Raw genomic sequence first — 27,444 nt, forward strand, 5'->3', positions numbered from 1 at the left:
CACCACATACAAAATTAAGAAAATGACCCTTCATGAACATAGATATTTATCCTCCTTTGGTCCCAAATTCAAATTTTTAAAAACACTAATTTTAATTAAAAAAAAATATATAAAATATATTTATAGAAAGAAATATACATTTTGGAACATTCAAAAGTAAAATAAAACGTGTGTAATCAGGACCTACACACACACACACACACACTCTCAGTGAACCAATGCATGTACAAATAATATATATCTATATCTATATATCTATATATACACCCCCAACCACAGGCCTCCATATTCATATATCATCATCTCCATCTCTCTCTCTCTCTAGCTTCCTCTCTCTCTCTCTCTCTCTAGATATAGCAGCATGGCACTGTTGGTGAATCCATGGTCGATGAAGGTCATAAAGGTCATTTTACTCTCATATATTATTTCGAATTTATTTGTGCAGTCAGCAAATAGTGCAAAAACTAGGCATCTAAAATGGAAGGTGGAGTATTTGCATTGGTCACCAGACGGCGTTGAAAGTGTCGTTATGGGAATCAACGGGCAGTTTCCGGGCCCAACTATTCGGGCTCGGGCCGGCGACACCATTAATATTGAGCTCACTAACAAGCTTCCCACTGAAGGTGTTGTTATTCACTGGCATGGAATCAGACAGGTTTTATTTCTTTATTTTATTATATATTTTCATTATTATTCATTTTTTCTATTTTTTTATAATTATTCTATAAATCGGAAATTTTCAGATCGGAACGCCGTGGGCAGACGGGACTGCGTCTATTTCACAATGTGCTATTAATCCTGGAGAAACATTTGTCTACAATTTTAAAGTTGACAAGGTAATATTAATTATTTTAATTGTTTTGGGGGTTATTAATATTAATTAAAGCACCTTTATTTTATTTTTTTAATTATCTCACCTTTTATTTAATTATGAAAAGATTAATATAAAATAAATATTATTATTATTAGGTGGATAGAGTATGTATTAATTACCAATAACATCCCATCGTACCATTTTATGTGTCTAGTTAGGAAAAGTAAATATATATATATATATATATATATATATATATATATTATTTATTTATTCACAACCCCACAAAGAAAAACACAAAAGGACAGTGGAGGAATTTTTTTATTGTTCACTTGTCTGTACTTTAATTATGTTATTCTTCGATTATGGGGCACTACAGGAAAAAAAAACACTATGTTTATTAGCTGGAAATAAATAATAAAATAATTTTCTTTTTTTCTTGATAAATAAATAATACGGTGTAGGCGGGCACATACTTTTACCATGGACACTACGGGATGCAAAGATCAGCAGGGTTGTACGGTTCGCTGATTGTCGACGTGGCAGAAGGAGAGAGGGAAATAATCCACTACAACGGGGCGTTCGACATTCTGCTCACTGATTGGTGGCATAAGGCATCTCATGAACAAGAGGTTGATCTTTCCTCCAATCCCATGCGTTGGATTGGTGAGCCCCAGGTAAAATATAATAAATAAATAAAACCCTTCATAAAATATATAGGGTAAATTACGGAAACCCCCAAAACTTAGTCTAAATCACAAATAACACCCCACCTATTCTTAATTACCAAAAAAACCCTGAAATATGTTTCTGTCTTACACTAACCCCCTTACGGTGTGACTTTTCACGGATTTTTTGTTATTCCACGTAATATACTTTACACAATTTCAGATATTTTCTTTTATTTCTCACCTATTTAATATAAGGTATAATATATTGTACACATTTTCTGTTAAAAAAACTCGATCAACAATTAATTAGAGGGGGGTTTGCTTATTACGGATGTGTGGGGGTGTTTTTTGTTATTTAGTCTAAGTTCAAGGGGTTTTTTGTAATTTACGAAAATATTTAATGTCCATAAAAGTCAATATATATATATATACAGCTCAACTAGGCTACATATGTTTAAGTTTCAAAAAAGTGAGACTCTTTTCTGATTTCTAAATTTACTTTTAATCAATTTTCTTTACCCAAAATGAAGAGAAAAGTTAAATAATGAAAAAGACAGCCAAACAAAACCTTAGGGTCAATTTTCTAATAATTATTTAATTAATTAATATTTGTCAGACCTTGTTGATTAATGGGAGAGGGCAGTTCAATTGCTCATTGGCAGCGCAATATAGCAATTCAACAGAAAACCCGTGCACGTTAAGAGGTGGTGAGCAGTACGCGCCCGAGATCCTCCATGTTCTCCCCAACAAAACTTACCGGCTCAGGATAGCAAGCTCCACTGCGTTGGCTTCACTCAACTTAGCTATTGGGGTAAATAAATAATTTTACACACTAGTTTATTTATAATCAATATATAATATGCATTTAATTAACCTAGATAACCAATAATCTAATGTTTATTTTATAATTAATCTTTAACCAAAAAATATTTAAAAAAATACCTAATAAATTTAATGGACCTGGCCCTCTTAACTAAATAACTGGACTTTAATTGATGTTTCTTATTGGATTTTCCAAGGTCCAATAATATAATTGGGTCATTACATTATTTAATCTTATCCTGATTAATCTTACTCGGCATCCAAACGAGGCCTTACAAATGTAATTACGATAGTCTCGCATCCTTTATAACGCAGCTTCGAGAGAATTTTAAGGAGCATGAGTCATATATTCCGAGAATTATTGGGTTTATGCTATATTTTATTCGAAGAATATAAAAAAATCTAAGAATATTATTATCAACAAAATCTAACTTTTTTTTTTTTTATAATTATTATGACTTATGAGTCAGTCCACTAGCTATGTCATAATATATAGTGGGCATGGAGAATATATTCTTGCAGAGATTGCAGACGACAAAAATATATTTTGACCTCTCTTTTGTTTTTATAAACTCAAATATATATATCGAAAATATGTTTAATTATAATCTTTATTTCACTATATATAGCTATATATAGTGAAATACTATATCTAGTCTATAAATGAACCTAATGCATCATAGATAAGGCTTCTTTCTTTAAGGATCATATTCAAATTATTTCCTTAAAATTCACATCACACATAATTAGGCCCGACAATTGAGCCGGGCCTAAACGAAGCCCTGTGGCTCGGCCCGATTGGCAGCCCTACACATATTTAATTAGATGATAATTCTAAATTAAATTTTTGTTCTCTTGTAACAAATTTTTGTTGTCTCGTTGAATGTAAAGAATCACAAGATGGTGGTGGTGGAAGCCGACGGAAACTACGTGCAGCCGTTCACGGTGGACAACCTCGACATATACTCCGGCGAGAGCTACTCAGTCCTCTTCACTACAAATCAAGACCCCTCGAAAAATTACTGGATTTCGGTCAACGTAAGGGGAAGAAAACCCCAAACCCCACCAGCCCTAGCCCTACTCCACTACCCCAACACCCACATATCCACCCTACCTACCTCCGCGCCGCCTGTCGCCCCGCGGTGGGACGACTACGACGTCAGCAAATCCTTCACCAAAAAACTCCTCGGCCTCGTGGGCCCCACCAACCCCCAGCCCCCTCCGACCTCCGACCGCAGAATCATACTCTTGAACACACAAAACTTCATCGACGGGTACACGAGATGGTCGATCAACAACGTATCCCTAGTCCTCCCCTCCACCCCCTACCTAGGGGCCATCAAGTACGTACGCATGCATGCATGCACCTATATTTATTTTTTTTGTGTATGTATTGTAGCATTTCTGACACTGGACATAAAATTCTGGCTCCGCTAATTAATAATGTAGGTACGGCCTGAACGGCGCGTTTGACCAAAATCCCCCTCCAGATAGATACAATTACACCTACGACGTGACGGTCCCTGCAGCCAACCAGAACTCCGCGTACGGGAGCGGTGTCTACAATTTGACATTCGGCACGACGGTGGACGTGGTCCTGCAGAACGCGAACGCGATAAAGGCGAACGTGAGCGAGATACACCCGTGGCACCTCCACGGGCACGATTTCTGGGTGCTAGGGTACGGGGAGGGGAAGTTTGACGAGGAGACAGATGTGGCTAAGTTCAACTTGCGGGATCCGCCTCTGAAGAACACCGCGGTTGTGTACCCGTTCGGGTGGACGGCACTTAGGTTTGTGACGGATAATCCCGGGGTGTGGGCGTTCCATTGCCATATCGAACCGCACCTGCATATGGGCATGGGGGTCATTTTCGCCGAGGGGGTCGACCGCGTGGGGAGGATTCCGGTTGAGGCTATGGCGTGCGGGTTGACCGGGAAGATGCTGATGAACTCTAACGTGCGCCATTGAGATAATATTGGAATAATTGTTGGCTATTATTGAGAGTAATTAATCTACGGAAGTACCTTAAGTTTTATTTAGTCTATTAAATCCAATATTTTAAATAAATTGTGATTTTTCTTTCTTAAATTAACTTTGAAGCCTTTTAATTGAAAAATAGTTACAAACCAAAAAAAATAAAAAATCTTAGAAATAACATTACAAATCTTAAAACTGAATATATTAAATTTTATTAGTCTTATATATATATGTGTCATGCAAAATTAGTGAACGGAAATAACTTCATATTTTCAGCTATATATATAATGCAACGTAACAAACTACATCACACCATCAGCATTTCACGACGAAAAAGCTCGATTTAATTACGAACCAACCCCTTATATAAACGAGACGAAGATCGTCGACAAATCGAAAAAACACACAGATCATCAGAGAGTTATACAATATTATTATTATACATATAAATTAAACTTAATGGCGGCGAGGCGAAGCGGTATGATGGCGGCGGTGGTGGTGGTGGCGGCGGTGGTGGTGGTGATGATGAGTCAGCAGTACGCGGTGGAGGGGCTGAAGCAAGGTGTCGAGGTGTGCCTGATGGGCTGCGGTCAGAAAGCGATGACGTGTGCATCGGAGTGTGGTGGTAAGTTCTCATGCTACCAAAGCTGTGGCAATACAGATATTGGATGCGTTACTTCTTGCCTGGGACCCACCCCTGCGCCGCCACCTCATCCCCAGGGCAACCATATGTTTCGCCGTCTCATTAATTAATTAATATTTAATTAATCATCATGAACCATACTAATTAATCTGAATTAATTTATCTATCTATTTTTTTTTTTTTATATTACTTGTATGTCATGGAAAGTAGACTGATCTATATTGGTTATTGATCAGGCTTATAAATTCAATAAAATTAAATAAAAGTTCCATGAACAACTTGATATATAAATATTTGCCTTGTTTTTATTTTGTCATTTGAATAATTGTACTACTAAACACATCATTATTAATTAATTAAATAATATTCCATCTGTTCCACAGTATTTTTAAGAAATTTAGTTGTTTCATTTTAATTGTCAATTTAAAATTTCAATACTGTATTACTTACATATTTTCCGATTTTGCTATTATTAACTCTGCGATGGTACTTTGGTCTAACAATACATAATTAATAAGAATCGAAATATTAGAAATTTGAATAAAAAAAAATAAAAAAATTTGAATATTTTCGAATTGGAATCGACGGAGGATAGAAATTCTGTTCGGATCGCGAAACGTAATTTGGGCTTTTCTCAGACTGTTACTGAACGCTTGGATATATAAAACCAAATTATAACATTTATTGGGCCCAAATTGAATCTAAGTTATGGGCTCCGGATTGCTTAATTCGAAAAACCCTAACCCGAGTACCCGATTCAACTCAGCCCATCATGTCTTATATGATGTCATAATGATGTAACACATTTTCTCTTTTGATATCAAGCAAGAAAAAATTGAAGGCTCCAAACACTAAAACCAACATTCTTGATCAGAGATAACAAAAAAAGAAAATATACATATAAGGACAATAAATAACAAACCATCACACCACTCTCATGAACCTAGCTCCCAAAAAGAAAATAAATCTTTATTTTAATCTCTAACAACTCATGAATCGTTAGTGAGTATGTAGCACATACACGGAAATGACGATACGAGATAACAGATATGATGAAACGGCATTTCCCGAAAATGATAATTATTAACCATGTAGTGTATATTTATAAATATGCTTATTTTTATATATTCCCATATAAATATGTTCAAAATTAGTAAACTATCAATTTTTTTTTTCTATTGATCATTAAAAATCACGTGAATAATTAGGGAAACAACAAAAAATATATATAAATTTACTATTCAAACATATTTCTAATTTTTCAGAAATTGTAAAATGACTTGTAAGGAGTTCGGCAAGTTTTCTCAAGGGTCGGACACGAAACACCTCTTTTTGTTCTTTTATAAGAGCTTGTCACACTAGCTTGGACCTTGACTTTAAAAGTTAGGACTATGGAATGCATAGAAAACGTGATATGTATATCCTTTAATTATTCTTAAATAAATATTTACAATTAATTGGATTTTTTGCACACTATAAAAACCGGACAAACATTTGTAAAAAAGAATATATGCAATAAATCTCAAATAGTTCAGAAATAATGATGGTATTTTCAATTAGCTCAAATTTTTCGGCCGCCGCAAGAAAGTTGGCTATTGCGGTGGTGGTGGTGGCCTGCATCGCAGCGGGGGTAATGCAACAAGCGGAGGCGCAATCGCAGGTGGCGCAGTGCATGGTAAGGTGCAGCCAGAATGCAATATCGTGCGCGTTTGATTGTGGGATTAGCGGCGGAGGAACGGGGGCCCTCGCATGCTACCAAGGCTGCGGCGCCACCAACATAGCTTGTCTAGTCTCTTGCGTAGGCACCCAAATCCTCCCTAAACCACCCAAGTGTTCTTAATTAATCAATTACTTACTTCTTATTTTATTTTATTTTATTAGTAATTTCCACACTTTGGATTTTTATTTAGTAGTAATAATAAATTAGCATGTTGCAACTACTTGGAGGTATTGTAATTGATGTCAATTAATTTGGATGCCTTTTAGGGTTTCTTTTAGATAATAAGTAATAATGTAGTCTTGATTACTTTCATATATATATATATATATATGTAATCATTTAGTAATTAATTTTTGTATGTTCAATTAATTAATTAATAATCATGTACTACTTATTTCTCATTGTACTACTATTTATGCATTAAGGATTATATATATATCCTACGATAATTAATATCGCTCCCCTACCGATGTATTTTACATCCAACAGTTTCGGCAGATCGCTTCGTCCCGTTCATCTTCGAGGTAAGAACGCTCGATCAGTCAGCTATTACGCACTCTTTCAATCCTAAAAGAAATATGTAATTAACAATCATAAAAAGGACAAAATATATATCTTCAATGAAATCCAAAACCGGTCATATAAATAAAATGTAATAACTTACCACTTGGAAAATAAAACAAAAAACAAAAATACAAAAGCGGGTAGCCAAAATAGCGACTTTAAGAAAAACATGTGGGCCCCACTTTAGCCAAGTGCGGATAAAACACCCTCGCTCCTAAAATTACTATTTGTGGGATATTTTATTCAAACGACTGATCCAATTTTATTTTTCCTTTAATTCACCCACAAATCTCACTTGTCTCCTTCGATTCCCACTTTTTCCTGAATCCGACATCAAATCTGCACAAAATCCTGATTCGATTTGACATCGTTTTTGTAATAACCGAAGTTTTGATCGTCGCCCATTGATTTTAATTTAAATTAACCCCAAAAGAAAAAAAAAACAGGTATAAGAAATGGAGCTGAAGGGAAATTTCTTGCCGCAGTTTGATGTTCGGGAGCCGCAAACGACCTTCGTTCCTTATGTCAAGCACGATTATCTACCTGTTGTCGGAGTTTTTACTAGGTAACTTTTTTTATTTTGGGTGTATTTTGTCTTGATGTTAATCATGATTCATGGGGTTTATTTATAGGCGAATATTGGTGTGTGTGTGTGTGTGTGTTGTGTAAATTTTCAAGTGATTTAGTTTATCTGTAATTGGCTTATCTTTATATGCTATTATTGTTCAGATTAATACAAATAATTTAGGGTATGTTTGTTAGAGATACAATTTTAATCGAATTGATCAATGGAAAGAGAAAAAAGATGAAGCTGTAGTGGAAACCAAATTTTCTTTGCCTGATACCTGATTAATTAGGCAAGCAGAAAAAGTGAAGCGCGAGCTAGCTATAAAAGGAAAGTGTTGTCCGAATTCAGAATTTTATTTGGAACCTATGGTGGTGTTAATTTGCTTATATGGTGCTTCACAAGTTCGGGTTCGGCATATTTGTCGTTCGTATTACATAAGTAGTATATGGTCGTATTTTGTTCGTGCAGATTTGAATCTCCTAGTTTCAAAATTTCATTGCTCGAGATTTAGTTATTTTCCTTGACATGTTTATTTCGGTCCCGAATCTGTATAGGGAGACACTCCCTGCTCAGTACTACAGAGGGAAGAATCTTGAAGTTCATTGCAATAACACCCAGAGTATCCGAAACTTACCTCTCCCAAAGAACGAGAGTTCGAAGCTGCCCGAACTTGCCTTTGACCGACTGCAGTTGACTGACAAAGAATGTACCGGATTGCAAAAACGCAAGTTTGGTCGTTTTGTTGCTCGTCAAGCAATACTGGATGAAGAATATTGGGTTGGTTTTGCTCTTTCTCTCTCACTGTAATACCGTATCTAGATGTATCTAAAGCCATGTTATGCATATTTCTTGGTTCGCATATTCTTCGTCTTTTTTTTTTTCTTTTCTAAAAGAACTTCAGATTTCTTGTCTCCATGTCTGACTTACAATGGCAGACAGCTGCATGGCTCAGAGCAGAAGCCCATTGGGAACCCTTGTCTTATATGAGGTCAATTATCTGTATTTTTTAAAATCTTTCTCGACTTGATTTTGCCTCAATCGACATGTGTATCAGAGTGCAACGTCAGATAATTATTACCCTTTTAAGCTAATTTCTTATCTTGTTGCCGTTTTATTTTTCAGGCATGTTGAGAGTCATAAACGAAAGTATGCTGAAGAGGTGAGTCGCCGTAGAGTACTTGCTATATAGTTTACTAGGTTTTTCTTTTTAGCACCTTTGTATTTATTGCTCGGTGCTTTATATCTACGGTGTAGTTGTCACTGATATATAGCTGCCTTCAAAGTTTTCATCGTTTTTTCATCAAGTGATTCTATGATATATTTTCTCTTGCCAATATCCTTCATTATGTTACTATTTCTCGTATAAGTAATATCCATTTTCTCGAGATTTAGTTCATGGCAATTTTGTAAAAAAATCCGATCCTTCAGTACTTTGCAGCTTTATAATGTATTCATCGTCAATATAGTACTTTCAACTTGATTTTTCTCTTATTGGCAGGAATTCTATTGTTTGAAGCGAAGGTGTTTTGCGCAGGAGGGAAATTCATTGAACTGCTTTTGTTTTGTTGCAGTAAGTGAACTGAAACTTTTGCATGGCAGCGTGCATGTTTAGATGTAACTTTTGTGTCACGTAGTTTTCTCGTTACAGCACGATAGATGTCGGAACTTTTTTAAATGAACCTTTTCCTTTAGCCTGCTGATTATTTCGTTTTTGTACGGTGCAGATTAAAAAGGAAGATAAAAATGTTAGAAGAACGGTACTTAACAGTATAGTGGGAACGTTAGACTTAAGTATCAGGCAATTCGTGCAAGGGGAAATATTTCCCGGGGTACGCTCTTGAGATTGTGAACTGCTGCATATTTCAAATATTGGCATAATATTTCTACTTATGCGTGATTTAGCTTCCTAGACCGGAAACTATGTGGTGCTCGGTCTAAAAATTCCTATTTTGCAGGAAATAAAGAGAGTGTCCGCGGTTTTGGCTAGTCAAGAGCCCTTTAATACACATAAATACGCATATATTGCAAATGTTTGTGTCGCAAAGTTTGCTCGACGACAGGGTATTGCTTCAAACATGTTGTACCTAGCTACCGATGCAGCTATGATGGCAGGTGCCATACGAATTTGAACACTTTTTTTTTATATGAATAATTTCAACACTTCTTTCTCCTTAGTGCGACTCTGTAAATATTGAGACGGGTTTTCATTTATCGACTATCTTGGTTATGCAAACAGGGATGACGCAGCTCTTTGTTCATGTTAACGCAGACAATAATCCTGCCCAGGATCTGTACAAAAAAACTGGCTTTAAGGTTAATTTACGTACTCTGTTTCTAGTTGCTCGTATAATATTGGTATACTAATTAATTGGGTTTAAAAACAAGATCTGTTGACCAATCGATTGAAAAGTCAATCTATGAAATGGTACACGAAAAGAAATATTTTAGTGGCTTCCAAGTCAAGTATCCCATTTAATGACTCTCGTCTATTTAAAACATTCTTTATTTGTCGCCTTTTCGAGTTGTTTTTTTTTTGTGTGTGAATAACATGCGTTGGTGTACGTGAACGTAGCCTAGCTTTTATAATATACATTATCCTTTAATCCATGCAGGTTGTCGAGGCGGCTTCGTTTCCACTTAGGAAAGACCAGAGGATACTGATGGCCATGGAACTGTAACTTACGCCATTGTTAATATTAATAGCCTCGTGTATAATTTCGAAAAATATTTATATATATATATATATTAAACTTGTATATATTCGTTAAACGCACACAAATTGCTGGTTTGTGTATGTATGTATTATGTTCAATACATGATTGGGATGTAAATTGTCCAGAAAAAGTTGGCATAGTGTTTAGTCAGGAATTTAACATTATAAATTAGGCTTTGCATATGTTGTATTGAGAATCAGCTTTTATTGATTCTATCAATGTTGTAATAATTGTGAGCATTTTTCATTTTCATGCATTATGACTCTTTTTTATTTTGTTGCTGTAAATCATTTAACAAGAAAAATATGATCACTATTTTCTATTTTTATATATAAAAAAAAAAGATCTGAAATTTTTAATTATTAAACAAAAATATCTTTTTTTTTCAATTTATCACAATATATTTCTACTCGTTTTGTTTAAGAAAATGATTGTTTATTAAATATATTTAGGCTTATTTTTAGTGTGATGTTACTAAAATACTTATTTAACATTGTATGCATATGATAAAATATTGTTTAAAATATTTTTTTTTTAAGAGCAATATTCAAATCCTTTACAAGAATTCAAGGACTTTTGAATATATTAAGGACGAATGAGAGAGATAAACATCATCTTCTAACTAATTTAGGATAAGAAGGAAATTAATTGCATTAGCGATGAAATATAGCTCCATTCTTATCTCCAAAAGAGAATTTATTACACTATTTGTCTACTGCTTTTCATGTTCAATTGTGTGGGGTGTACACTTGGGCATCAAATTTTACATGTTTATATATCTCAAAACAACATATATTATTGATGAGAATACAAAATTATGGCTAAACATAATGTTGAAAAGCATGGCTAAAAATGTAATTATTCGAGCTACTATATACAAACAATAGCACGACCAGTGTCGACAGAATGTACGGAATTATCTCAAACTTTAATAAACTGTTGAGTGTCTTGAAAATGATTCATGAAATTCAAATGATCTATGATTTAATTGCTAACAACAAAGCATAATCCGCGTACCATAGACAAACTTTATATGGTGTAATCGCTATTGACAAAATGTACGGAATTATCTTAGACTTTGATTATTCTAGTGTAATCTAATTGATAACGATAAAGCGTAATCAAAGCGCTATCCACAGACTATAGTACAATTAGTTGTGTACTGACAGAATGTACGGAATTATTTCAGACTTTAATTAATTAAGAGTCTTTTCTTTAACGGGTAAATTATCATAATCCAATCGCTATAGATAAACTATAGTACAATCGCAATACCAGCGAAATGCACTGAATTATTTCAAAGTTTAATAAATCAAGTGTAATTTAATCAAGGAACGACAAAGGGCAATCGACAAACTATAGTTTAGTCGCTACCGACAAAATGTACGGAATTATCTCAAACTTTAATTAATTACTCGAGTCTTTTAGTATATCGATAGAGCATAATCCAATAGCTATAAAAAAAACTATCGTACAATCACACTACCGACAAAATGTACGGAATTATTTCAAACTTCAATTAATCGAATGTAATTTAATTGGTAACAACAAAGCGTAATCAAAGTGATATCCACAAAATTATAGTACTATCGCTACCGACAAAATGTACGGAATTATCTAAAACTTTAATTACTTGAGTCTCTTAGTTAATCGACAAAGCATAATCCATCGATATAAATAAACTATAGCACAATCACACTATCGACAAAATGTACGGAATTAAGTATTTTCATTATTAAATAGGTGAAAATATAACCAATATATTACATAAACTTTTCATTTCCAACTTTTTTTAGGAGATTTATATTTAACTAAAATTATATAAAAAAAAATCAGTAAGTCAAAAAAGTAGTTGCATCCTAATTAATTCGAGATAATCCTTTTTCTTCCAACATTTAATAATAACCGAAGCAATTAATAATATATAACAAAGCATCTTTATATTTAATTTCTCAAATTCAGAAAACGAAAAGAAACACAAACCCTAATACGAAACCCTCCTCCTCCACCCTTTCCTCCACCTCCCTTTCCTCCACCTCCACCCTTTCCTCCTCCACCCTTTCCTCCTCCCTTTCTTCCTCCCGAACAACCACAAAGATTCTCTTTTTCGGCGGCAAATCCCTCATTTCTAAATGCGGGATCGTCGCGTAAATGGCCAGCTGCATTCCGGCCGGATTCTCCGCCGCGTAAATAATTAATTAATTACATATTAAATTTATAAGTAGGAACTAGGAAGAACCTATTTTTGTAATATTTTTAATTAAAACTAAATTCCAATGTAAAATGATATTTGTGTGTAATATATATAGCGCCACGTATGCACTAAAGAGCCTTGTGCAAACTAAGCGGAAAATTAGTGGGCCATAAGCAACTCCAATGGGAGATATCAAAATGGAGCATTAAATATTCATTTGATACTTTATATAATACTTTGATACTTCTTGAAAAAAAATTCACTCCAACCACGAGTATCAAATAGATTATCAAATTTTAAATATATGAATAATTATTTTTTTAAATGCCACGTGTTAAATTATGATAGGTTAATGGAGTGGTTATATTTTTGATACCTCATTTTCCAGGGAGTATTTTTGCACCTCGGAGTAGTTGAGTATCAAAATAATTCTCCATTTAATGCCTCCATTGGAGAAGGATTTTTTAATTTTAGAGCATCAAAATTGTAGTTTTTTAGTTTGATACCTCATTTAGTGCCTCCATTGGAGTTGCTCTAAGATCATATAACTTGAATCATATCAAATATTTTATTAAAATAAGACATCAAAACTCTTAATTGATGCTTAAAATAATACTTTGGTACTTCGAAAAAACTTATATGCTCCAACCCGTAAAAATCAAATAAATTATTTTATTTATAAAAATGTATTAAACATAAATTAATAGATATATTTGGTCCCTATTTCATAGGAATTTGTTACAAAATTTATTCTTTTTACGTTGAAATTGCAGTTCCTAATTTCTAGGAATATTTGATACTTGATTTTCTTGGGTGCATTTTTGCACCTCTAGGTAATGAAGTATCAAAAAAATTACATTACCCCTTTGATGCTTCCGTTGGAGAAGAAATTTTGAGTTTTGGGAATCAAAATGAAAGTTTTATCATTTAATACTCCATTTGATTCCCCCATTGGAGTTGCTCTTATAATGGTTGTTTATAAGTATTAATTAATTATAATATATATATATATATATATATATATATATATATATATATATATATATATATATATATATATATATATATATATATATATATCCTAGTCATATTTAGTTGAAGTTAAATGTGAAATGTGTTTTAAATATGGGCAAATGAGAAAAAAAGGCTCATCACATGGGACTTAAATGTATTTTGGTCCACAAAAAAAAAAAAACAGTCTCTCGATTAGGCCCATCCCCATGTCTTTAGTCTAAAATACCCTCAATAATATAAGGGGTTATATGAGATAACCCCCTCATACAATTTCCATAGAGGCATAAATCCATTTTTTAATTCACTATTAGGGATAACCCCCTCAGTTACCATAATATCCAATTTACCCTTGTTACATTCATGGATTAATATAAAAATCAATTAAAAAATCTGAAAATATGCAAACGTTCAGATTCTTTTTGTTTTCTTTTTATTTTTTATTTATTTTCTTTTTACCGATTTCCTTTCAAAACAATGTTTTTTTTAAATATCTACTTAAAAATAGTTATTTATTTTATATTATTTTTAATTTTTTCAATTTTTTTATTTGTTTATTATTTTTAATTTTTCATTTTCTAAAATATTTTTTTAATATTATTTTTTTTAAATATATTTTTTAAAATATTTTTTTAATAATTTTTTTTCCAGTTTATTTTTTTAATTAATATTTTTTATTGATATTTTTCTTTAGTTTATCAAATTGAAAATCCACTATACACGTACGAATTTCACTATAAATATTTCAAAATTTAGTGAAAATAATTTTTTTTCCAGCAGATTTACTAAAAGATGAAATTCGCTACACATCAAAATTTATGAACATTCACTATAAAAAAAATTAACGTAAAATCAACTGAAGATTATCGTAATCCACTGTAAAATTTAGTGTAATCCACTATTTACTAATTCACTATTCACTGTCCGAATTCGAAATCCACTATTCGAAATCCACTATTCACTGTTTGAAATCCACTATTCATTGCAACCCCTCTAACGTAATCCACTATTTAATGTCACTTGAGAATTCGAAAACCACTATTTACTATAAGCGCATCGACATCCCCTCCTCTATTGCGCGCCTGCGTCAAGTGGGTATATTTTGTGTGAAATCCACTAAAAGTTCATCAAAAACCACTACAAAAATATAGAAATCTACTACAAAAGATCCCCTTTACAAAGAGAAAATCCACTAAAAATTTGCCTAAATCCACTACGAAAATCCCCTTTAAAAAAATGTCATGACAGACAATAGTAGAGTCACCCGAACATCACCCAACCTCGTCCCACTTGTTGCCATCACTCCACTTGTGCAAGAACCTGAATAAAAAAAAAAGAAGACAACAACGTGTAAACTTAATTCATTCAAAACAAAATCAGTTCAAAAAGCAAGAATTTTAAACTTACTACAATCTCATCCAAAACCATTACAAAAAACTATCAACATCCACCAAAATATTAACATAATCCACTACGAAATTAACCTAACCCACTTCAAAACAATTACAAAAATATTAACATAATGGTCAATTGCACTTATCTTTTACCAAAAGATCCAAAACTATCATTCAAATTCTCTATGCTCACATCTTTCTTTACCCCTGTCACACCATAATCCAATTCACACACAAATTATAATTACCATTCATCACCGCACCAAAAAATAATAAAAAAAAAAAAGTTATCTTGTCTTAACAAGAGAGGGGCCAAATATGTATTTAATCGGTTCCTGCTACTAAATCACCACTTTCCAGTAACAAAATCTTCAAACAAGATATGCAAACTCTAGGCAAAAAAAATAGCCAATAATCTGAGAACAAGACATGCAAACTCTAGGCAAAAAATTCACGTAAGCTCTAAAAATTATCAAAACTGATGAAGTAATTGAGAATCTCGAAAATTGAATTTAAATCAAGAGAGAACCCGTAGAACTCCATCATCCACTATACATGAACAAAAAAGAGCCCTCTATTTTTCTCTGACTCTATCAAAGAAATCAAAACCTTATCAAAAATCAAGGAAACTGATGTAGACAACAAAAACAAAATTACGAATAAATAAATAAATTTGAAACAAAATAAAGAAAAATAAATAAATTATATTTTCAGGATCGGTGTACCTTAGATGCAAAACAAGATTTTGCGTAGTCAATTGCAACCCTTCTTGTGCTGACCATATCCACCGTCAATGGCGGCGACGATTGAAAGGAATGAGGGGCTGCGACCGCCTAATTCAAGATATGTTCAATGCATATCGGATCTCTTCTCCTTTCCTACGTGGACCACATCTATCGGCACCGGACATGCCGTCGCCGCAGATCTGACTCCGGCTATGAGGCTCGGTAGCGTTTGTGAGGGGGAGAATATAAGAGAGATAAGACAATACATCAAATTAGAGGGTTTGGGAGGAAGAGCCCATACGTCTTGCCCCGTTTTGGAGGCTGGTAAGGGAGGCGAGGGGGTGAGCGTGAGTTGTGAGTTGTGGAGAGAAGGGAGAGAGACGGCTAGAGAAGAGACGTGGGTAGGTTAAAAAAAATTGAGAAAGGGTAAAATAGGTTATTAATAATATAATTTGCTGAATAAAATACAATTGGATTTATCTCAACAATGGGAAAAAAAAGAGGATCTAGTCTAATGATACAATGCATATGAGGGGGTTTTCTCAAATAATCCCATAATATAATTCTTATCAATTCCACCGATTATGCTCTAACTTCATTAATATTACACATTGACCCTAGATTTAAACAATTATATCACATTAACTCCCAAAACTTTTTTTTTCCAGAAAATAATTTTTTTTCTGAAATGTTTTTTTTTTTCCGGCCAGATTCCGGCGTTGACTTTTTTTTCTTTTTTTTTTTGTTTTTTTTTTGAAATTTTTTTTTCCTGAAATTTTTTTCCGGCCGGTCAACCATCGTTGACCGCCGGTCTCCGGCGTTGACTTTTTTTTTTTTTGAATTATTTTTCTTAGAAAAAAAATATTTTAATATATTACTGTCTTGGCTACTAAATTACTGTCTCAAACAGTAATATTACTGCTTCGGACAGTAATATTATGAATATTATATTTCCGAACTGTAATATTATTAATATTATTGTCTAAGACAGTTAAATTACTGCTGGAGACAGTAATTTAAAATCCAATGCAGTAATATTAATTAAAATAATTTTTTTAAGGAAAAAAAAAAGTCAATTAACAGTTAAATTACTGTCTCTGACAGTTAAATAACTGACGAAGACAGTAATTTAGCAACGAATACAGTAATACAATTAAAAATATTTTTTTAAGAATAAAAAGTCAATTAACAGTTAAATTAATGTCCCCGACAGTTAAATAACTGTTGGAGACGGTAATTTAGCAACGAATACAGTAATATTAATTAAAATATTTTTGAAGAAAAAAAAAAGTCAATTAACAGTTAAATTACTGTCTCCGACAGTTAAATAACTGCCGGAGACAGTAATTTAGCAGCCAAGACTGTATTATTAATTAAAATATTTTTTTTAAGAAAAAACAAAATTATATATAAAAAAAAAAAGTGAACGCCGGAGACCCGGCGGTCAACGGCAGTTGACCGGCCGGGAAAAAAAATTCAGAAAAAAAAAAAGTCAACGCTCTCCGGCGGTCTCCGGTGGTGGCGGGTCAAAATTGAAATTAGGGTTTAAATTGATTAATTGATGAAATTGGGCTAAATTGAGGTGTAAATCATGAAATTAGAGTTAAATTGGGTTTCAATGAATTGGTGGTAATTTTGGTATATATAAAATGATTTTCCTTATTAGTAAATAAGTTTGAATGGACTGTTTTTATTTAAAAGACAAAAAAGTTGGATGTCCCTCTTTTAATTAAGTGCTCTTGTCCTGAGCCTATTTGCCGTTACCCCTTTAAATAAAACTACCATCTAACATGAGCGCCAATCTGTAATATAATATAGATAATGGGGTTACCCCTTTAAATAAAACTACCATCTAACATGAGCGCCAATCTGTAATATAATATAGATAATGGGCTGAGTAATTTGGCCAACACAATAGGCCAAGTAATTTTTATTTAAATTGGATTACTCTACAAGGCCCAAATCATCAGTCATCTATGAATAATCAAGTTAATACGACGATTCTATTAATTAGAGCAATTCTAATAGATAAGTATCAAAATGGAACATCAAATGCTCATTTGTTCCTTATATTATTTTGATACTTATTAAAAGTTTTTACTCCAACTATAAACATTAAGGCTATGTTTGACAAATTTAAGCACTAAACACTGAATGCTGAATATATGACTGAATGGTTAAGATCAGTGTTTGAATCTGAATACTGAATAATTAAGTTTGTTTGACAAGCCAAAATTTATAGTCACCGAATAAAATGTAATTTCACTATATCGTCCCTCGTAATTATTGAACATATACTTATTCACTAATAGAATCATCACTAATATCTAAAATAAAATATAATGATTATCACCCTTGTAATATTATATACATTTATTTTGATAAAAATAATAATTGTAAATCTAAATCCTATAATTGAAAAATACGAAAGTAAAATTTCAATATAATTTACAATTTTCATTAAAACCTCATAATCCATAAAAGATGAAGAAATGGAAATAAATTAAATTAATTTCACAATAAAAATTGAAACATGTGCACCTAAAAAGTAAAAATTCTCCACCGCTACTTTATCTCTCTTCATCGCATACTTATTTGTGTATTTAAATGTAACTGGCTGAACACAAAAACTCATCAATTACAATTACTTCCTCGAATCAAGAGGCACGAAATTTATGGGGATAATTTTGTCTAATTTTCATTCGGTTGATATCTGAACCATTAAGTCCTAATGTTTTGAATCAATAAGCGGCAGATGAATCCGGTCAGTTGTATACCAAACACTCTTAATTACTTATCTCTGACCGAATCAGATATTAGGAGCATTAAGAGCTCATTAAGAGCTAATCAAACATAGCCTAAATAGATTATTAAAATTTAAATATATGAATATTAATATTTTTAAATAACACATGTCAACTCATGATAGGTTGATTGGGTGGTTACGATTTTGATCCATTTTTGCACATCCAGGAGGCTGAGTATCAAAATAACCATCAATTTTATGCCTTCAGTGAAGTGGAATATTTTAAGTTTTAGGAATCAAAATGGAAGTTTTATCATTTGATACTCCATTTTATTCCCCCATTGGAGTTGGAGCCTTTAATCTTACCTAGAGTTATTGATACGAACCCCGTAGAACTTGTTACGAGACTCAATACCTTACGCGGAAGCAAGATCGAAGACACCAAAAAACAATGATTCAAGTGTAGAACTTGTTACGAGACTCAATACCTTACGCGGAAGCAAGATCGAAGACACCAAAAAACAATGATTCAAGTTTGGCGGAAGCAAGGAATAATGACCCCATAGCTATAAAGAGCTAGAAACCATTATTATCAAGGTGGAATATTGACTCCGTGGTTATAAAGAACCAGAAACCACGCTAAGAAAATTACAAGAATCCATTTGTAAAATCCCGAAGTTGCTGTAGAACAGCGAAGGAGAATTGATCTCTCAAAATACTCAAATATTCATTAAAACTCGTCCCTCAAAATAAGCTAAAGTGGCAACCTATTTATAAGGTCTAAAAAGACTCATTTTTCACAAGAAAAATGACTTTTACCTAAACTATAATAAGGAAATAAATAAATAAGCAAATCCTAACCATTAAGAACTCTAAAATAATAAAAACATAATAAATTCTAAAATAAAAACGTAATTTGCGTTGGTAATCGGTGCAGGTTGTTGAGGCGGCTTCGTTTCCACTTAGGAAAGACCAGAGGATACTGATGGCCATGGAACTGTAACTTAACGCCATTGTTAATATTAATAGCCTCGTGTATAATTTTGAAATATATATATATATATATATATATATATATATATATATATATATATATATATATATATATATATATATATATATATATATATATATATATATATATATATATATATATATATATTTGATTCGTCCGAATACGTTGGTGGATCTTCTAGATTCTGCAAATAAGAACACAGAAAAGAAAAACCGGGCTGATGCCGGAGTTAGCACTCCGACGGCCAAGTTAGTATATTTCTGGTTTAAAAGACATTGTAATTGAATAGTGAGTTGTATGTTTTATTAGGAAAAAGGATAATTTCAGTTGAATTAACTTCTTACTATTTATAGGAAGAGATTCTAAGCCCGGACCCCAAATCCGGATTCCACTCCTATTTTAGTTGTCACATCAAAATGTTCCGGACTTCCAATGACTATTCAATTAAGCTTACCTGGTCTCCTCGGTGAACAGTGTTGTGTGCTGCTTAGTCCCTAGACTGCATATTCTCTGACATTCTTGACACTTAGAGGAGAGGTGCATTAAATGCAAGTCGATTGTGTCAGATCTCTCATAGACCATATCTTATTACTCTCGCCCTTGCCCTCTCGCTAATGAGAGGGTGACTCGCCTCTCGCACCACGATCGACTCTCGATTGGGTCTTCTAGATAGGCCCAGAACATTGATTTACCAAATCATCTAGTCTGCATATCCTCTGACACTCCTGACAGTTGAGAAGACATGCATTAAATGTAAGTCGGCGGTGTTGTTCTCCTTTTCAGATAATATTCTCTGCTCCAGTCCTCTCTTTTTCGCAAATGAGGAACTTCCTTTTCTCTCGACCTGGAGCTGCCTCTCGCGAGATTTCAGTTATTGGGCCCTTACCGGGCCTTCCTTTAATGGGCCGAGACATCTATTTTTTACCGAATCAACATTAAACTTGTATATATTCGTTAAACACACACAAATTGTTGGTTTGTGTATGTCTGTATTTGTTCAATATATGATTGGGATGTAAATTGTCCAGAAAAAGTTGGCAGTGTTTAGTCAGGAATTTAACATTATAAATTAGGGTTTGCATATGTTGAATTGAGAATCAGCTTTTATTGATTCTATCAATGTTGTAATAATTGTGAGCATTTTTCATTTTGATGCATTATGACTCTTTTTTTTATTTTGTTGCTGGAAATCATTTAGCAAGAAAAATATGATCATTTGTAGTTTGTTTAATCTGTCACTATTTTCTATTTCTATATAAAAAAAAATATCTGAAATTTTTAATTATTAAACAAAAATATCTTTTTTTTTCAATTTATCACAATATATTTCTACTCGTTTTGTTTAAGAAATGCTTGTTTATTAAATCTATTACAATAATTGAAAGACTTAATGAATATATTAGGACAAATGAGAGAGATAAACGTCATCTTCTAACTAATTTAGGATAAGAAGGAAATTAATTATATTAGGGATGAAATATAGCTCCATTCTTATCTCCAAAAGAGAATTTATTACACTATTTGTCTACTGCTTTTCATGTTCAATTGTGTGGGGTGTACACTTGGGCATCAAATTTTACATGTTTATATATCTCAAAACAACATATATTATTGATGAGAATACAAAATTATGGCTAAACATAATGTTGAAAAGCATGGCTAAAAATGTAAATATTCGAGCTACTATATACAAACAATAGCACGACCAGTGTCGACAGAATGTACGGAATTATCTCAAACTTTAATAAACTGTTGAGTGTCTTGAAAATGATTCATGAACTTTAAATGATCTATGATTTAATTGCTAACAACAAAGCATAATCCGCGTACCATAGACAAACTTTATTTAGTGTAATCGCTATTGACAAAATGTACGGAATTATCTTAGACTTTGATTATTCTAGTGTAATCTAATTGATAACGATAAAGCGTAATCAAAGCGCTATCCACATACTATAGTACAATTAGTTGTGTACTGACAGAATGTACGGAATTATTTCAGACTTTAATTAATTAAGAGTCTTTTCTTTAACGGGCAAATTATCATAATCCAATCGCTATAGATAAACTATAGTACAATTGCAATACCAGCGAAATGCACTGAATTATTTCAAAGTTTAATAAATCAAGTGTAATTTAATCAAGTAACGACAAAGTGCAATCGACAAACTATAGTTTAGTCGCTACCGACAAAATGTACGGAATTATCTCAGACTTTAATTAATTACTCGAGTCTTTTAGTATATCGACAGAGCATAATCCATTAGGTATAAAAAAACTTAAGTACAATCACACTACCGACAAAATGTACGTAATTATTTCAAACTTCAATTAATCGAATGTAATTTAATTGGTAACAACAAAGCGTAATCAAAGTGATATCCACAAAATTATAGTACTACCGCTACCGACAAAATGTACGGAATTATCAAAAACTTTAATTACTCGAGTCGTTTAGTTAACCGACGAAACATAATCCATCGATATAAATAAGCTATAGCACAATCACACTATCGAAAAAAATGTACGGAATTAAGTATAATTAAGTATTTTCATTGTTAAATAGGTGAAAATATAACCAATATATTACATAAACTTTTCATTTCCAACTTTTTTTTAGGAGATTTATATTTAACTAAAATTATATAAAAAAAAATCAGTAAGTCAAAAAAGTAGTTGCATCCTAATTAATTCGAGATAATCCTTTTTCTTCCAACATTTAATAATAACCGAAGCAATTAATAATATATAACAAAGCATCTTTATATTTAATTTCTCAAATTCAGAAAACGAAAAGAAACACAAACCCTAATACAAAAGAACAAAAAAAGGAGGGCACCAACAACAACAACAATTACTGCTCACGATTTCCTGAAATACCCCTATCACAATTAATTAATTAATTAATTAATTATACAACCCTAAATAAAAAAAAATTAACGCCACGGCAGCGCCAACACTTCCTCCACCAGTTCAACCGGAGGAGGCCCGTTCAGATCAACGCCTTTACAAAAGCCGATGTGGTTCGAGACACCCCGCGCGGTGCGGAAGACTCTGCCGCAACCCCGGCACTGGCGGCTGGAGACGCCGTGCACCAGAAATACCACCCTGCAGCCCGCCGCCGCCCTCTTTCTCTTCTTGGTGGGTCCCACGTCGTGGTGGGCTCTGTGCCCGCCTAGGGCAAATTTACTCTGAAAGATCCGCCCGCAGATGTTGCAGGCGAATCCCTCCTCCGCCACCCTTTCCTCCTCCTCCACCCTTTCCTCCTCCACCCTTTCCTCTTCCATCCTTTCCTCCGCCACCCTTTCCTCCGCCTCCCTTTCCTCCGCCTCCCTTTCTTCCTCCCGAAGAACCACCAAGATTCTCTTTTTCGGCGGCAAATCCTTCATTTCCAAATTCGGGATCGCCGCGTAAATGGCCAGCTGCATTCCGGCCGGATTCGCAGCCGCCGGCGGCGGCGGCGGCGGAGGTGGGTATGGCTCGCCGGCAGCCTCAACGGCCACCAGCTCCATTCCATTAATACCTAAATCCATATATATATATATATATATATATATGTGTGTGTGTGTGTGTGTGTGTGTGTATATATACTAGCTAGCTAGCTAGTGAGAGGTATATGTATATATATGTGTGTGTGTGTGTATATATATATATATATACACTATTAGTTGATGAGTGAGAAAATGAAAATGAGATGAGTAGGAAAATGGTGTCTGAATAGGGTTGTTATATAGGAGGGGGAAGAAGTGCCATTGATGGTGGGAGGGGGACACGTGTCGCTGTAAGAATGGAGACACAGGAAAAATATTTTTTTTATTTTATTTTTTATTTTGATGATAATGGTGCAATAATATTTCTGTCATTAGATTGAGAGTAATTGCATTATCTGGACTGGATTTTCTGATATTAATTTTATTATTACTGTAATGTATTATGTAATAACAATATATAATTTATACAAACCTACCTTATTCTTCGATCTCCATTTAGGTTGTGTTTGGACTGTAAATGTATGTGTGTCTAATGTTAAGACAGATTCACTGTGTGTGTGTGTGAAAACAAAATTTTGATGGGGAAAAAAGTTACATAATATAATTGATTTTCTAAATTAATAATTAACATATGGTATGTGGATGATGAAAATCTGGCTATAAATAATTCACAGTAATAATGTTTACTAATAATGTATATAGAACTGGCAAATAAAATTATAAGTTGATATACAAGATCGATAAATATTTCAAGATGTCGGAACTATATATTCAGTGTTCCGGATTATATACCGATTATCGACTCTCCAAACATATCATGTACGGGGTCGTTACGAATTTGTCGTATAGTGTTGGATTCGATATGTTTGCTAATGATGTATATAGAAGTGGCAGTAAAAATATGTTGATGTATCCAAGATCTGTAAATATATGAAGATGTAACTAATTATATATTCAGTAGTCTTAAATAAATTAAACATATATCGGATTATATATCGATTATCGACTTTCCAAAACAAATCATGTACGAGGTCGTTAAGGCTAATTTGTCGTGTACTGTTGGATTCGATACGTTGAAGCAATATAATAAATTAGCGTTGTCGTTTATGGTATTCGATAATCAAGAACTAACTTTTTTCAGTATTTACGTCGAACTTGACATCGATCGTGTTATCGAAAAAGCTTCTATATTTACATCTATTTTAAGTAGCTGCTAAGAATTTACGTACGATCCGTACCCTCTAAAATCAATAAAATCGACGTCCGATATAGAATTTTACTGAGATATATATCAATTAATTACTATAAGCAAAGGAAAACATAAAGTTACATATACTTGTGCTCGGAAATTAAAGTAAATTTTAAGTTTCTAACATAAAACACTAAAGCAAATTAAAATACTGGATTATTATTTCATTTTATTAATAATATTAATAATAATAATACATTAAATGAAAACCTAGGGTTTTCATAATTGACACAATAGAAAATTATAACTCATCACAACAGCAAATTCATAATAATTAATCTAGATAGTTGGCCACTCCGGTGGGAACTCGTTGAGATCAAACCCTAACCCCGTCGACTGGTCCACCACAAAAGTCTCCGGAAACTCCGCCGGAGCAATCGCCGCCATGCCTCTCTTCCCCGTCATGTGCCATCCTGCAGCCGATGCAATATCCGGCGGCCTAACAATCAACTGGTTAAACTCATGAGCAACCAAATCGCCATTTTCGACGACGACGACTTGATCTGGAACAGCATCAGTTATCGGGGGTTTCATCCCCCTCCAATTCCTGTCGGGGTGTTTCTTCATATGACCGTGCACCGCCCTATCTGAAACAAAAGATTTATAACAAACTGGACAATTCAGAATTCTCGCCACCGAAGACTCGGCGGCGGCGGCCTCCGGTCTCGGTGCGATTAGTTTAGGTTTTTTCACAACAATTAAATCGGAATTAGGTTTACGCTCCTTCGCCTTCGGCAAATGCCACCTCATGTGGCCGGCCAATGCTTTTGCGTTGCCAAACGCTCGTTCGCATACGGTGCAGTTGAATTGGAGCTCCATTGCGGATGGCATCTGGATTTTTATGATCATCTTGTCCATGGCAGCTTAGTAATTTACAAAAAAAAATTATATATATATAAATATATTTTTTTATTATTTTTAATAAATATATAATAGGAAGGGATAAGCAAATTAAAGCAATGATTTGCAGTGACAAAAAAAATTGTGAGAAACTCCATTGGAGGATGGGCTACATATGTAGTGCTCTGGAGAGTTGCTTTTTAGAATATGTAATTAAATTATGTATATCTGTATGTATATCTCTTTGCTTTATAAATTTGATGCCATTAGGGTTTTCACTGGAGAAAGAAAATAGTGTGGAAAGTCTACTTGAGAGTCAACGTTGATATTTTATTTATACAAAATAAATTAATTAATTAATTAAATAATTTTGTGGTTATTAGAATGTTCTAGACCTGCTCGGTTCGATTATTTTCGACGAGTGTGAACGAGGCTTGTATTTTCTTCCTACTTCCTGATATTCAGAATAATTTCTCAAACTTTGCCTGAGTATAGTTCTACACGAAAGATTAATTAATTTAGTCTTTTCACAATTAGCTTTTAATTCAATTAATTGTACATTTCAATATAATTAGCCCTTTATGTTTGATTATTTCAGCCGAAATATTATCTTAAAAAAAAAAGTTAAAGGCATATATGTCAAGCAAATCTTCATGTGTTCATAAGTTTAAAGTGATGATACTTGTAGGGTGTAATTATACTAATACTAGTATAATTTAAGTAGTATACACACCGTATAAAAAATGTTATACATTGGGTATATATATGTACTTTAATTTTATTATGTCACTGATATTTGAAATTAATTAGGTTAAAATTGTAACTTATGAGTAAATAATGGCGCGCAGATGAGTCGTATATGAATGTACGTACTTCATGCAAAAATATATCGATTATAATTTTACACACACGCGCGCGCGAGCGCGTAAACATACGTATGTTTAGTTGAAAACAAAAGACTGGAATTAATAGCTTACTAAATTTGTAGATAATAATTCCGTACATTTTGTCGTATAGCGATCAAACTACTAATTAATTCCGTACATTTTGTGTTTAGATAATTCCGTGCATTTTGTCGTTAGATAATTCCTGTACATTTTGTCGTTAGCGATCATAGTAATTAGTTCCGTATATTTTGTCGTTAGATATTTCCGTACATTTTGTCGTTAGATATTTCCGTACATTTTGTCGTTAGCTAGCGATCTTACTAATTCCGTAAATTTTGAGATATTTCCGTACATTTTAACTTGCCGTTACCGATTAAATTAAATTAAATGTTTTATGTAAAATCCTTATCTTTATAATTAGTTTATCTTCACATTGAAGTGTGGATTATGCAAATCTTAAATGCGTCATCATCCAATCAGAGATGAAAGTGTTCATCGCTTAAGATTTACAAAAAGTCTTTGCAGAAAAGATTAACACTTAATTACAGATAATATTAACCTCTCTTTTTCTTTTTTCTTTTTTCTTTTTTTTCTTTATTTGAAATGTTTTCACAATTCAATCTGCAGATGATGATACACACGAGAGCTAGGTTACACACCAAATTAAACTCATGAAATTCAACAAGCCTTTATTGCTATATATATATATAAATGGCAGTTACAGCTTGTTATACAATTTATTACAATTAGGTGGCAGCCACACACACACACACACACACACACACACACACATATATATATATATAAGCACCTATATCTTCTTCAACCTCAACTCCATTCTTCTTCTTCTTCTTCTTCTTCTTCTTCTTCTTCTTCTTCTTCTTCTTCTTCTTCTTCTTCTTCTTCTGCTCTTCTTCTGCACTGCATATACTAAACTTCTGAACTATTTCTGCACTAAAAAAAGAACCCTAGAAATTCTTTTTTTTTTATTTTAAAATTTATCATGGCTTCGGTGGTGACGTGTACTCGTGAAGAAAGGGAAGATCTGCTGCCATGGCCAATCAGAACCAGGAAGAGAGGAAGCAACAGCAGAGCCATGGTTGCTGCTGATGACGTGGAGCTCCCCGTCAATGAGGTGGGCCCCGTGCTGCCGTTGGAGGTGGTGAATTTGCCTCTGAAGAAGAGGGTTCTGGCCGCCGCCGCCACCGCTGCCGCTGCCGAAAACGAAAACGAAAACCAGTTTGCTTGCATTCTTTGCGGCCGGGCGTTTAAGAGTTACTGGGCCATGTGCGGGCACAAGGCACACCACACGTTGACCGAGAAGAAGAAGAAGAAGCGGCCGCGGCTGGAGGAGGAGGAGGAGGCGGCGGGGCCGGTGGTGGTGTACGAACCTCCGCC

At 33.5% G+C, this 27,444-nt stretch overlaps 3 protein-coding genes across 4 annotated transcripts; 2 read left to right on the forward strand and 1 right to left on the reverse strand.

Moving 5' to 3' along the window:
* Positions 1-156: 156 nt before the first annotated feature.
* Positions 157-4,396, forward strand: LOC105972654 (L-ascorbate oxidase). The gene is made up of 6 exons (XM_012997657.2): positions 157-655; positions 744-836; positions 1,279-1,491; positions 2,102-2,296; positions 3,199-3,650; positions 3,757-4,396. Exons 1-6 carry the CDS (start codon positions 362-364, stop codon positions 4,274-4,276), a joined length of 1,767 nt encoding a protein of 588 aa, XP_012853111.1. The 5' UTR covers positions 157-361; the 3' UTR covers positions 4,277-4,396.
* A 3,041-nt stretch (positions 4,397-7,437) lies between these two features.
* LOC105972570 (GCN5-related N-acetyltransferase 6, chloroplastic) lies at positions 7,438-20,730 on the forward strand. 2 transcript variants are annotated; one of them, XR_016030728.1, is made up of 10 exons: positions 7,438-7,777; positions 8,335-8,557; positions 8,716-8,768; positions 8,903-8,939; positions 9,279-9,350; positions 9,505-9,609; positions 9,736-9,892; positions 10,017-10,093; positions 10,393-10,516; positions 20,514-20,730. XR_016030728.1 is itself a non-coding variant. In XM_012997565.2 (9 exons), the coding sequence occupies exons 1-9, from the start codon at positions 7,668-7,670 to the stop codon at positions 10,456-10,458; spliced, it is 900 nt and encodes a 299-aa protein (XP_012853019.2). In that variant the 5' UTR covers positions 7,438-7,667; the 3' UTR covers positions 10,459-10,750. The 2 variants fall into 2 exon arrangements, 1 of the variants encoding a protein (XP_012853019.2); XM_012997565.2 differs by lacking the exon at positions 20,514-20,730 and having other exon boundaries at positions 10,393-10,750.
* A 3,804-nt stretch (positions 20,731-24,534) lies between these two features.
* Positions 24,535-25,299, reverse strand: LOC105957467 (uncharacterized). Its single transcript, XM_012981390.2, has one exon. It carries the CDS (start codon positions 25,175-25,177, stop codon positions 24,599-24,601), a length of 579 nt encoding a protein of 192 aa, XP_012836844.2. The 5' UTR covers positions 25,178-25,299; the 3' UTR covers positions 24,535-24,598.
* Positions 25,300-27,444: the final 2,145 nt, after the last annotated feature.

Source organism: Erythranthe guttata, chromosome 4, assembly GCF_056151865.1.
Source record: "Erythranthe guttata isolate IM_541 chromosome 4, IM_541, whole genome shotgun sequence".
In the NCBI taxonomy this organism is placed as follows: Eukaryota; Viridiplantae; Streptophyta; class Magnoliopsida; order Lamiales; family Phrymaceae; genus Erythranthe; species Erythranthe guttata.